This window comes from Neovison vison, chromosome 13 (genome assembly GCF_020171115.1).
Source record: "Neovison vison isolate M4711 chromosome 13, ASM_NN_V1, whole genome shotgun sequence".
Taxonomy (NCBI): Eukaryota; Metazoa; Chordata; class Mammalia; order Carnivora; family Mustelidae; genus Neogale; species Neogale vison.
The window spans coordinates 48276161-48288330 of NC_058103.1; the positions used below are offsets into that span (position 1 = coordinate 48276161).

Consider the following 12170-nt stretch of genomic DNA (forward strand, 5'->3'; position numbering starts at 1 on the left):
AGCAAGGCATTCAAAATCAGTCCTAGTTTTGTCGTGGTTTTTTTTTTTTTTCTCTTAGCATCCAAATAAAATTTCAGACACTCACACTGGAATTACAAGTAATTTGGCATTTAAGCAAAATGTTTTACAGAATTGCATGCCATTAGTACAGATCAGGACTGGGCCCTAAGGGAGAACGGGAGAGGAAAGCAGTCAATCCAGCCCCCAGCCAGCGGCTGAGACCAGCTTGGTAGGACAGAACAGGAGTGGGGGAACATGAGTGCACTGGAGTTAAGCCTGTTTCCTCAAGTGGATCCCAACGCAAGACCAAAGCTGGATCCCCAAAGTCATCAGGACACTGGATTCAGACTATTTAACAGTTGTCACAGTTTTTAATCACATCACAGTTTAGCTGTACGTATTAACTATTATTAGTCTAAAGCAGTGAATGAAAAACCATCAGATCCCTATTCTTCCAGCTGGGTCTTAGGGGAAAATGAGCCAATGAAAAAAAATCCCCACTTGTGATGTGACGTCCCTGGTAAGAGGGGCTTGAGGAGCAAGATGGGGAGCGCGGGGAGTGCCTGGAGGGTGCTGCGACATCAGGGCTGGGGCCTGGTCAGGGAACAGGACACGCCAGGCTTGGCACGCCAACCACCCAAACCAGGAGCCATCAGCAGACAAGTTACCCTTGTCCATGAGGGGTCACTAATGCCACGTCTGTCCCTAGGCACATCTCTTATCAGAGTTGAAGGTCTCCTACCTTGGAGAAAGGACAGACACGGGAAGTCAGGGTCACCACTTCCTGCTTCCGGTTTTTGTCCACCTCATCCCCTGAATAAATCCCTTGCTCTGATTTGAGCTGTCCATGTAAGGACGGCTCAGTACATCAGAGGAGTCTGTGGGACTGGAAAGCATGTTGGATGAATGGTTTCCCTGTCCTGGTTTCTCTGCTAGACCAGAGCATTTTAGAAGATAGCTGTTAGCACCTCTACTTTGCAAACGAGGAGACTGAAAAGTTAAGGTAACCTGCCCCATGCCACAGAGCCAATGAGTGGCTGAGTCATGCGTGCCCAGGTCTGTCCGACCCCAGTGACCCCAATGAGCTGTCACCACCCTGGTGAGGGCAACTTGCCATTCATGCAGGCAAAAGGGAACCCCAGGAGCGAGACTGGCTTCTGGCTAGATTCAGCTCTTCAAGAAAGTTGTTTCAGGATTCCGCTTCTCCCCTTCTGCAACCTTGGCCTTTAGGGTCCCTCCTCTTCTTCCTTCCTGTTCCTGTATTCTCGGGAACCTTCTGACTCTAAAGTCATCAAAGAGAGACCTCTAAGAAAAATTCTCCCTCAAGTGTTAATAACTAAAAAAATCAGAGTGCTTATATGTTTGGAAGAGGCACGAAGGGAGAAGATAATGAATCTCTGATGAATTTCCAGCAATTCTGCAGGGAACAGAAAAGAGACGTGGGCTAAGGGTAGTGGGTAGCTCTCCAAGTACATCAGACATAGGCAACTGCCTACAGACAAAATTAGCAAGGAAAAAATGAAAATGATCTTCTCATAATAGTTTAAAATAGCCTCCATGAAGGTGGTAGGAAGGAGACGACATCGTTGCTCTGATTTTAGAGAGAAGAAATAAAAACCCAGAGAAGCCACTTTGAGTCCCAGATCAAGCCCAAATGGGCAAAACTGAACACAATCTGAGTTCTTCCTTCCCATTGGCTGGCTCAGGCTTTCTTTCTCCTGACTTGAACTCATGCTACCCCTCCTGTTAGTCTCCTACTAAGTCATCTTTTGAAGGCAGCAGGGTGCTTGGGAAGCAGAGACGGTGGAGGGAAATATGTTTCTGTTTTTAAAGAATAATTCATGTAGGACCCTTCTCTCAAATAGCTCCAGGCACTTCTGTGAGAAGCACTGCAGGAAGAGAACAGAGTGACCAGATTCCTGGGAGCATCAATAATGCACAACAGCTTCTTTTAACTAGGGGCTGTCAATTTGACTTCCCCTAGATCAGTAGGGGATCAAAAGTCACCAGTGGCTAATAGACCTTATTTGAGTAGAGGATGCAATTTCAGCCCAAACCCTGCCAACAGCCAGGCACATCAAACAGCCACCTTGATGCCTTGGTGTTCTTTCCCCTGCCCTTTGATCCGCTGTGGCTCCAACAGCACAGCACCCCACAGGGGCCACAGAACTAACTGGATCATTCCTACCTTGGAAGCCGACTGGCTATGGGGCAAATCATTCATGTTCATGCTCAGAGGCACCAGCTTTGGGAAGCCCAATTCTAACCCCATTTGGCAAGACAGCTATCCCAAACGGTAAGACTCACCACACACCCATCCCAGGTGCCCATTCATTTGGTCAACATGTACTGACCCCCAAGCACTTAGGTTACATCTATGGTCTCCTCCCTTCCTTCCATCCCACCAAATCCTCCCCCTTCCTTCCCATCCATTCAAGTGTCCCTTCTCGCTTCAAGCCTCTCTGCACAGATCTTCCCGAGGTGACCTTTCCTCTCTTTTCATCCCTCCCACTCATTATAATCGGGCCTCAGTCTGACCCTTAACTCTTCTCTGGGGGTTCTCCCGCTATTAGTCGTGGCTTCCCACTGAAAAGAATCACCTGGGCTCTAGCGTACCATGTCTAGCACAGGACTGAGCCCTGAAAGAAAAGTGTATTTCTTTCATGAGGGAGAAGGAAGCAATGCTTATTGGTAGCTTTGGGGAAGAAGGGAAAGGCTTCATATTCTTTTTTGAATTATAGTAGAAAATTAATTGTGAGCTCCACAAGAGTAGGGTTTTGTGCCCTGACCTAAACTTGTGCCCAAATGGTAAGCGATGACCAGGACTATGGAAAGAATGAATTAGATTATCAGCCTGCTCGTGGGGGTTTCCTTAACGCTATCCAGAAATGTAAAGACTTGGGGGTGAATGGGGAGCAACGAAGAAGGAACTAGCCCACTGGCTTCCTTCTCCCAGCTTCTTTCCTGAGCACATTTTCAATGTTTCTTGTTTGAAGAAAACCAGTGGTGAATGACACTGACTTCCCCCGGGCCCATCTTAAGTAGCAATGACAGCTGATGAAATTTTTGCAAAATAAATAAATAGATCCCCAAGGCATTAAAAAATAATCACTGAAAACATGTTTTGGTGAATTCTTCTCCTGAGTCACACAATACAGCTCCATAGATCCTGAGCTTCTAGCAGCCCCAGACCCACAGGCAGCTGTGAATGTTTGCGGATCTAAGCAAACTTGGTTCCAAGAACCAAAAGGATTCAGGATCCTGGATCTCCGTCTGTGCTTCTGCTTCAGTGTATCTTAAATTAGAGCAGTAATTCTCTGTTCAGATGAAGAAATGTGCTTGTATTTTATTCTTTTGGGAAACATCTCTTGAGACCTGTTTTTTAGTCATTTAGTATTTTTTGCCTACTTTAGTAAGGCAAGTAAGCAAGGGTCCCCAACTCCCCATGTTCCACTCCATTATCAACAAAGCAGGTTGTTCTCTAAGAGCATGAACTGCAGGTTTGATTCTCCACCAAATAAATGTTAAGTATCAGCCATCAACTCTGGAAGGAGCACAGAAGACAAAGGCAGAACATGCCAGCTTTCCCAGAACAGCCATATCAAGGAGGTAAGGCCTATGAATGTGCCGTCAGTCAGGATGTTCTGACTCATGTTGAGATCCAACACAGAAGAGAGGTATGGGTCTACACTGCTGGGCCAGGCGAAAGCTGCTCTCTGCTCTCTGCCCCGAGCTACAGAAGGAATAGAAGAGAGAATATGAGTTTTTGTCTTCATCACTCAGACATTCCAATGTGAAGTCTCCTGGTCTGGACGGGACTCTTGAATATTTTGTAATCAGCAAGAAACAAAACTAAGGAATATAAAGAAGAAAGGTGAACAAAAGGCCAACACCTTCCTGCTCCAACAAAACAAGATACCTGAGTCTTCTGAGTCCAGGGTTTCTAACCAATACCAGGCTTCAACACAAATGAGACCAGCAATATATTGCGGGTCAACTCAGGGAGTTTAACATTACCCTTTAAGCCAAGGATTTAGAATGGGAGGGAGAGGGGCACCTGGGTGATTCAGTTAAGTGTCTGACTCTAGATTTTGGCTCAGGTCTTGATCTCAGGGTCATGAGTTCAAGGCCAGGGTTGGTGTGGCCTCTACTTAAAAAAAAAAAAAAAAGTATGAAGAAAATTTAAAAACCCTCTGATATAGACATTTCAGAGTTAAAGGATGTAAGAACTTGGCACAGGTATGGTTTCAATGCACCATCCACTTTTAGCATTATGGAGGGATGTTCTTTAAATACATCCAAGAGACTTTACCCTGGGGGACCTGGCCTTGGGATCCTTTTCCACCTACACACAGACACTTTTGACCTAAGAGGATGCCATCTAAGAAAGAGTACAAGATAGATTACTATTTTTGGTTTTTAAAATCCCTCCTGAATTTCAGTAAAATGGTCAAGGCAGAAAAGGTCAAGGCTTGGGGTAGGAACCTGAGCCATCTTTCTGGAAATCTCTATTTCAGAAGCCCCCAAAGGATGCCAAGTTCCTGAAAGCTCAGACTCCAGAGGCAGAGGCTTGCTAGATGAGGCGGCCCAAAGGGCTCCCAGAGCTTTGGAGGTCTTCGAAGCCCCAGCCCCTGGACCACCCCGGGGCGCCTGATGCACCCTACCCATCCCTGCCCCGGGTTCGGGGCGCGTGGATGGGGTTGGGGGAAGGACGGGGCGCCAGGCGGCGGGCCAGGAGCACTCACCGCAGGTTCCGCACCACCATGTCCCACCAGGAGGCCACACAGTCCTGCCCGTCCGTCTCCATCCCGCGCCGTGTGTCGAGCCGCCGCCGGGGAGTCGCGGCCTGGAGCCCGAGCCGCCCCCGCGGACGCCGGGCCCGCCCTCCTCCTCCGCGCGGGACGCTGCTGCCGGGCTGCGGGCGGGCTGCGGCCGGAGTTCGGTGGCTCGCGGCGCCCCCCACCCCCGCGCCCCCATCTGTGCCGGAGACGCCAGTGTGCCAGGCTTGTGGCTAGCTGTGCACGACTTCCTTTCTACTTTATTTTATACATGTGTGTGCGTGTGCGCGCGCGCCCCGCGTGCTGAACTGAAATAGATTTCTTACTGTGCTAGTCATAAAACAGAAGCCAGCTATCACAGTCGCCTAAGATCTGCATGAGGAAAATAAGGTTTCCTCTACTTTGACCCGTCTTCTTTTTTTTGTTTTACGTTGTCCTTTTTATTTTTCCCTTTTTCTGAAGCTTAACCATCTCCAGCACCCTCTCTCTCTCTTTCTCTCTCTCTCTGCCCCCGCACCCCCGCCATTGAGTAATGGTTTATCTGTCCACAGGGTTATGAGCTACACAATTAACACCAAAACTGACACCATTTTGGCACTGGTTTATTTACCAACATTGAACAGAACCCCACCCTGTATCAAGGAGTTCACACCTTGAAACGTTTCGCCCGGATACATGCTTACATGTCACCCAGGGAAGTCACACAGCCAAGTAGGAGAGCGAAAGAGTTCGGAAGGGAATGAGGTCTCCATCAGCTAAAATTTGATACCAGCATCAAGACTTCATCTTGGAAGCAAGGTGCAATCTCCCTCAGAGGGAAAATGTTTTTTGTGGTGCCCATGCCATGGGGCAGCGGGCTGAGGGAGGACAGCCAAGCCATGGAAAGTGCCCAGGGAGCCACCTGCTTGGGGCTGGTAGGCCAGTCTGGAGAAAAGCACCCAGGCCTTTCAAGAAAGGGCAGTTCTCTTCAAGGACTAGGCCATTTCCTATAACTAGTCAGACAAGACTGAATCTTGTTCACCGCCTCTTGTAATCACTCGGGGGATGTCAATTGTCTAATTCAGATCAAGATAGAAGAGGAATCGCATCTGGAAGCACGGAAGGGACCTAAGCCTGACTGATGAGCCCGCAGCAGGCAGATTTTCTGAGGGCCACACCCTGCATGATGAGGGAGGTTAAAGGCCCCACTCAAGCAGGTGCAAGATTCCTCCCCTGGAGTTGTTCACGGAGTTGGGTCTGGAATCCCACAGAACTTGTTTAGGGAAGCTCCAGAGAAGACCCTGGGCCATGCCATGTGGAGACAGAGTGATCAGAGCTGGGGAGCACTGGGCAGGGCTAAGCAGCAGCAGCACCTGGCCCCAGATTCTATCTCCACCTGTTTATTCAGGTTGAAAGGATGGAGGTCCACATGCTGGTTAAGCCAAAATGTTGTGAGCCCCAAGTCTAACGAAATGTTTGAAATGCTCAGCAAATTCTCTGAAGTTGGAAATCACGATGTCCCCCCCACCCCGCCCTTTAAAGACTCTTTGGGGAGACTGGGTTGCTCAGGTGGTTAACCCTCTGCCTTTAGCCCAGGTCATGATCTCCAGGGCCTGGGATCAAACTCCACATAGAGCCCCATGTGGGGTTCCCTGCTCAGTGGGGCATCTGCTTCTCTCTTTCCTTCTGCTTCTCCCCCTGTTTATGCTCTCTCTGTCTGTCTCTCTCTCAAATGCATAAGTAAAATCTTTTTTAAAAATAATAAAAACATAAAAGACTATAAATTAGGAACTCTAGGAGAAAGCTTCCCCCAACATTAATAACCCTTTTTCAAATGGCACATCCTGAAAATGAGAGAACAGGGTCTCTGATTTGATTTGGCAGGATCTAAAACACAAATGATTCATTCATTTACTCAGCATCTATTTACTGACCAACTTTTAAGTGCCAACTACCAGGTAGGGTACAAAGCAGCATCCTGCCTGGTAGAGAAATTTATCTCATGAGAAATCATGAGAACACAGACTAGGAACTGAAGCGTACCCCAAGGGCAGAAATCAGGTCAGGGGGTCACAGGGCCTGGATGTGGGGACAGTAGGGAACATTTTAGGGTGATGGAAATGGTCTGTATCTCATGTGGTGGTGGTTACAGGACTATAATCTGTCACCAAAATTCATAGAATTGGTAATCTTCCAAGGGTGAGTTTGAAAATAAGTTATACCTCAACATACCTGACTTTTGGAAAAGTGACCTAAGAAATGTACAAATAAATTATATAAACAAACATGTCTTACATGATTTTGTAGAAATGTCAAGACAAAGCTGTGGGTAGAAATACTTCAGAAACCAGTAGTTGGGTGTTATTTGTATTTCCAGTAGAAAAAGAAATCTCAGAGATAGATTAGTTCTACCACTCAGAAATTATTCTGAAGGGGCACTTGGTTGCCTCAGTCAGAAGAGCATACAACTCTTGATCTCAGGGTCATGAGTTCAAGCCCCATGTGGGGAGTAGAGATTACTTAAATTAAAACTTAAGAAAAAATAATTATTCTGGAAAAAAGGAAAGGGAGGTAACACTGCCTGTCTCTCAGCTACCACACAGTCAGGAAAGTGAACTACTGTTAGTAGAGCATTTGAGGAGCAAAACAGTAGCAAACCACAAATCACCAATTTTATATGATTTAGAGAAAATTTTATCTTGAAAGCAAAGTTTTCATCCCCCTTGCATTCTCTTCATTTTTAGAATCACAGCTTTATTGAGACATAATTCACATACCATAAAATTCACCCTTTGAAGTATATGATGCTGTGGTTTTAGGATATTCATGGAGTTGCGTATCTATCCTCCGGATTTAATTCTAGAATGTTTTCCTCACTCCAAAAGGAAGCCCCCTACTCTTTGCTGGGTCATATGGTAATTTTGGGTTTAACTTTTTGAGGAACTTCTAAATTCTTTTCCAAAGTGGCTATCCTGTTGTTCAAGCCCACCATCATGAGCACCTCACATACCCCCTTGTTCGTCTTCACCCATCCTCAGCTCTCCATATGCAAATAGGGAGTTTCAAAAAAAGTGATGCTTAGGGGGTTGAAATAAAACATTCGAGGGAAGTTTGGGGACACTCCCAGATGACAGACAATGAGTGAGGTGACTCACTCAGAACATTTATTTTTTCTATGCTGTTGAAGCTTTGTATTGTCTTTGCCTATATCAGATCTAATTTAAGGACTGATTTATTTTAGTTACAAGAGTGGGTGGTTGTTCTCGAGTTGAACTTGAGGGTGTTAATATGAGCTTCCTTTTAGCCAAAGGGGTGATTTCTTTGAGAAGAGAGAGCAATGGGAGAGCTAAAACAGGAAGTGAAGGGCTTGAGTTTCTTCTCTCTTCCCAAGAACCCCCTGCACATTCCCAGACGTGGTCTACACGCTCCCGTGTTCGTGGCATGAGATGGGACTCTGGTTTTCCCTGTGTCTGTGGAATCCCTGAGTCAGGACGGAGTAAAGCCCCACGGTTAAAACTCCTCCCTCTCTAGATGCTCTACTCCAAATTCTTCCCGCCATTCCTTAAAAGTGACTTGTTCTGTAGACTTCCTTCCTGGACCTGCTTCTCTTCTTGTGTTATACCAGTGTTTCCAAAACCACATGCAACTATTTGGAAAGCTTTGGGCTCAACAAAATAAAATATATTCCTTTGGCCAGAATCTCATGTCTCATAATCGTTACTTGGCCAACGTTCCATGAGAATCTCAAGAAGGAGGTATAGAATGTCACTTCTCTCTAACTTCATCTCTGCTCCTCCTTCCCCCAAACCTGTCCTATCTTGAAGAACAGCTCATCACACACCAGCCCTCCCAAGCCACAAATCTGGAATTCACCCTGGATTCTTCTGCTTCCCTTAAGCCTAGAATTCCCTCTAGATAGAAAGGTTATTCTTTATTGTAATATTCATTCACTTAACAAACATTTACTGAGCTCATTTTAGATATTATCTGGCTTAGGAAGCTTACACTTTAATCGCAGGGACAGGACCCACACCAAGGTAAAGCTGAATAACAACCTGGAGCTCTATCACTAGGTAAATAAATAAATATGCATTACAGATAATATCGTGGGGCAGTCTCAGGGAACAACAGCTTTGTGGGCTGAAGAGGTCAGGCAAGGAGTTGGGGAAGTACTGTTCTGTTGCTTGGAAACCGCTTTCGTAATGGGCGGTAATTTAAAATGGCTATCCAAAAGGCCTCGGAAGATGTTAAAACTGGAAGAAATATAAGCAATCATTTGCCAATACTCTTCATTTTCATAGAGGAAACAGAGACACCCACGCTCCCCCAGAGACCAAATGATAGAAGTTCAGCAGCATTCATTCAGTAGTTATTGAGTTCCTACTGCACGCAGAGGCCACACTCATTCAGAAGAGCAGACCAAGTGAGAGTAATTCTCAAAGGACACATGCTATCAGCAGCCCGATACCCTGTATCAAAGCGGCCCCAGGGAGCAGGGCTGTGTTGGCAACATGGTGGGACCCACTGGTGGTTAAAAACTGGGTGACGAGTCCTTCCACTTGCCCTTGAAAATACAGGAATTCAAATAGTTAATCACAGGTTAGTTATTTCTCCTTGGTGAGTCATGGGGGCGGAAGAATCCACCGCCGCCCACAGTGCCGGTCACCCCATCAGATAGCCAGGTGGGAGATTCTGAAGCAATCCTCACAGCGTCCACTTCACGGGAGCTGACATGGCCAGAATTTTTGTGAAATGGAAACACCATGTGTTGGTATGAGGACAAACAAACAGCACTGGGGGAGATTCTCACTGGCAGAGATTTTTTTTTTTTTTTTCAACTTCTCCTTGAGTTATTTTTTCAATGTGCCTCTAACAGATTCAGAGAAGGGCACTTCCATAACCACCGCCCAGCCTGAGGAAAACAATGACATGGGGTTTTCATTCCCAAGGAAGCCTAACAGGAAAAGCTGAACGATTAGGTGAAAATACATTCATCTTCCTGAAAATGAAGGCACACTCCTGGAGAAGTGGAAGATGGGAAAAAAGTCCCAGCTGTAGATAGAGTAAACAGGAACTGGCTTTGCAATCCCAGGAGAGCAGAGATTTCCAACTCGGGGCTTTCTGGATGCCTGACAGGAGTTTGAAGTCGTCTATTTCTCATTGTTTGTACAGTCTCCAAAGTCGGTCCTCAAAGTAGCCTCATTTCCTTAGTTCCCCTGTTCATGCCCCGAGCGTCTGTGCGCTCCGAGCTCAGCTTGAAATTAGTGTACTTTTTCATCTTTGCCTTTAGTTTTTAAACCAGCCAGGAGAGACCCCGCGGGACCAGAGGCGCCTGCAAAGTTCGAGACTGCCCTGCGGAGGGATTCGGGTAGCCCGAGGCGGGGCTTCATTATCCTTAGCCGGCCTGGCTTTGCAAGCATGGAACAACCTGTCCCTAGAGACGACTTTTAAAATAATCATATGTAGAGTGAGATGAGATCATAGATATGAAAGCTCTCCTTTGAAGTTAAAAGAATTTTCAGCTGGCAAATGCACGGCATTAATATTATTTATTAACGAATGTATTTGATACTGTCTTTGTCCGGCTCCTAGTCCGATTTGCATGTATTCATTTAAAAATGCAATCATCAGCAATATGGCTTACAGACTAACGTAGAAGTTTAGTGACTAATACATACGAACACACACATAGATGTACAGAGAAGGCCATGGGGCCAATCTCTTCTATTTCATCACCAACCAAAAAGAATGAAAAATTGATATCACAGGAGACTCTCTTCCTTCCCTGCAGCGTGAGAGACAAAGGAATGTCTGGGGGTGGGGGCAGGGGATGCTCTTCCCTCTCCTGCCTACTAAGTGTCAAAAAGGATAGCAGCTCCCAAAGGAGCCCTCCCAATGCAGCAATCACTAATTACTTAGCAAACACCAGCTCTAGGAGAGGAGAGCATTGAATAGCATTGTGAGGTGACCAGAGGGGCTATAGGGTTTAGCATATAATCTTATAGTCTTGCAATGTATGAATCAGGAATCCTTGGCATGTTTGACATTCCCTGTCAAGTTGGAAACAGCTTGGGTATCCCCAGGTCTGAGCATAATTCCTGGCACAAAGCAGGTGTTCTGTAAGTCTTTTGCAAGATGAACGAGTGACTGGAAAACTTGAATCTGTTCGGCAGTCAGTCCAGGGCCACAAAATCCCAACGTCCCCATCCCGTACATTCTCTAGAGGCCCCTCCAGCATCCTCTGATTCACGCCTGTAAAATTCTGAACTGCGTGATGATGGAGAAATAGAACCCAAGACAGGCAGAAGTGCTGGAAGTTCTAGACACCTATTGCCGGTCCACTGCCTTATTTTCACCTTTCCCACCCAGCGCCACGCTGCAAGCTTGGTATGGCCCCTGTGCCCTCTGTAAGGGTGAGGTCCCTCCCCTCTCTGCCTTGGACACATCTGAGGATTTGCTTCTCTCACGCAACTCCACTCAACAAGCATTTTTAAAAATGCACGTGTTATGCCATGCCAGGCACTGTGGAGAAGAACAGAAATGATAAGATATGGCCCCTGATCTCAAGAGCCAAGATTATAGTAAGGGAAACTTTGCATTATTATTTATTCTACAGCATTTATTGAGCATAACAGGCTAAGCACTGTTCAAAGTGCTGGGGATTCAGTGTTAACCAAAGCAAAGAACTTCCCCTCTCTTATGATGCTGACATTCTACAGGGCTAAGACAAAAAATATATATATTCTTACAAACCAGCACATAATACAAATTCAGATAAGTGTTATTAACATGAAATCAGGTCACAGAGAAGCTATTTTATCTGAGATCTCAATAACAAGACTTGAGAACAGAGTTCCAGCCAGAGGGAAGAGCAAGTTCAGCGTCGCCCAGGTGGGAACACAAACTTCAAGTGTTCAGTAATACCACCTGTCCGTTCACACTGTGCCCTTTACAGCTTCCTTTTGGGAGGAGACATGGGGTTGGGTGGAAGACTACCTACCCCCCCCACAGCATCCTATGTCGGCTCAGCATCCTATGTGGGCTCAAAATTTGACTAGATTTGTTTGATTACTTTGGAGGAGGTAAAGCTCATGTCTTCTACCTTAGAGCTATTTTTGGATTGAGCAGCGAAAAATCCATGAGATCCACAGACAAGTACTCAGGAACCACAGAAGGTTGCAGATAGCAGGTGACTTTGGGAAGTGACACTAGGGCTGCCCCTGCATTATAGAAAGAATCTGGGACGAGGGTTAGGAGGAGGTGGCCCTTGTCTCCAGGCAGGTGATATTTCTGCTAAAGCAAGTGACTCCTTGATCTATTCAGGATGAAAGGCATTTTCCAAATTGCATCCAGGAAAACATGATATTCTGTGTGGCTCCCAGTTTGTAAGAAGCTAGAAGCAATGGAAATAAA

At 46.2% G+C, this 12170-nt stretch overlaps 1 protein-coding gene across 6 annotated transcripts in view; it reads right to left on the reverse strand.

The window, feature by feature from the left end:
- Positions 1-12170, reverse strand: part of ABHD12B (abhydrolase domain containing 12B) — a 60225-nt gene that overhangs the window by 23653 nt on the left and 24402 nt on the right. Inside the window, exon 1 of one of the 6 annotated variants that reach the window (XM_044231504.1) lies at positions 4746-4807. The exons of the other annotated variants lie outside the window; for them this stretch is intronic. Coding sequence (XP_044087439.1) covers positions 4746-4807 — 62 coding nt within the window. Of the gene's footprint in view, positions 1-4745; positions 4808-12170 lie in introns of those variants that run through there. 6 annotated transcript variants of the gene reach the window in all.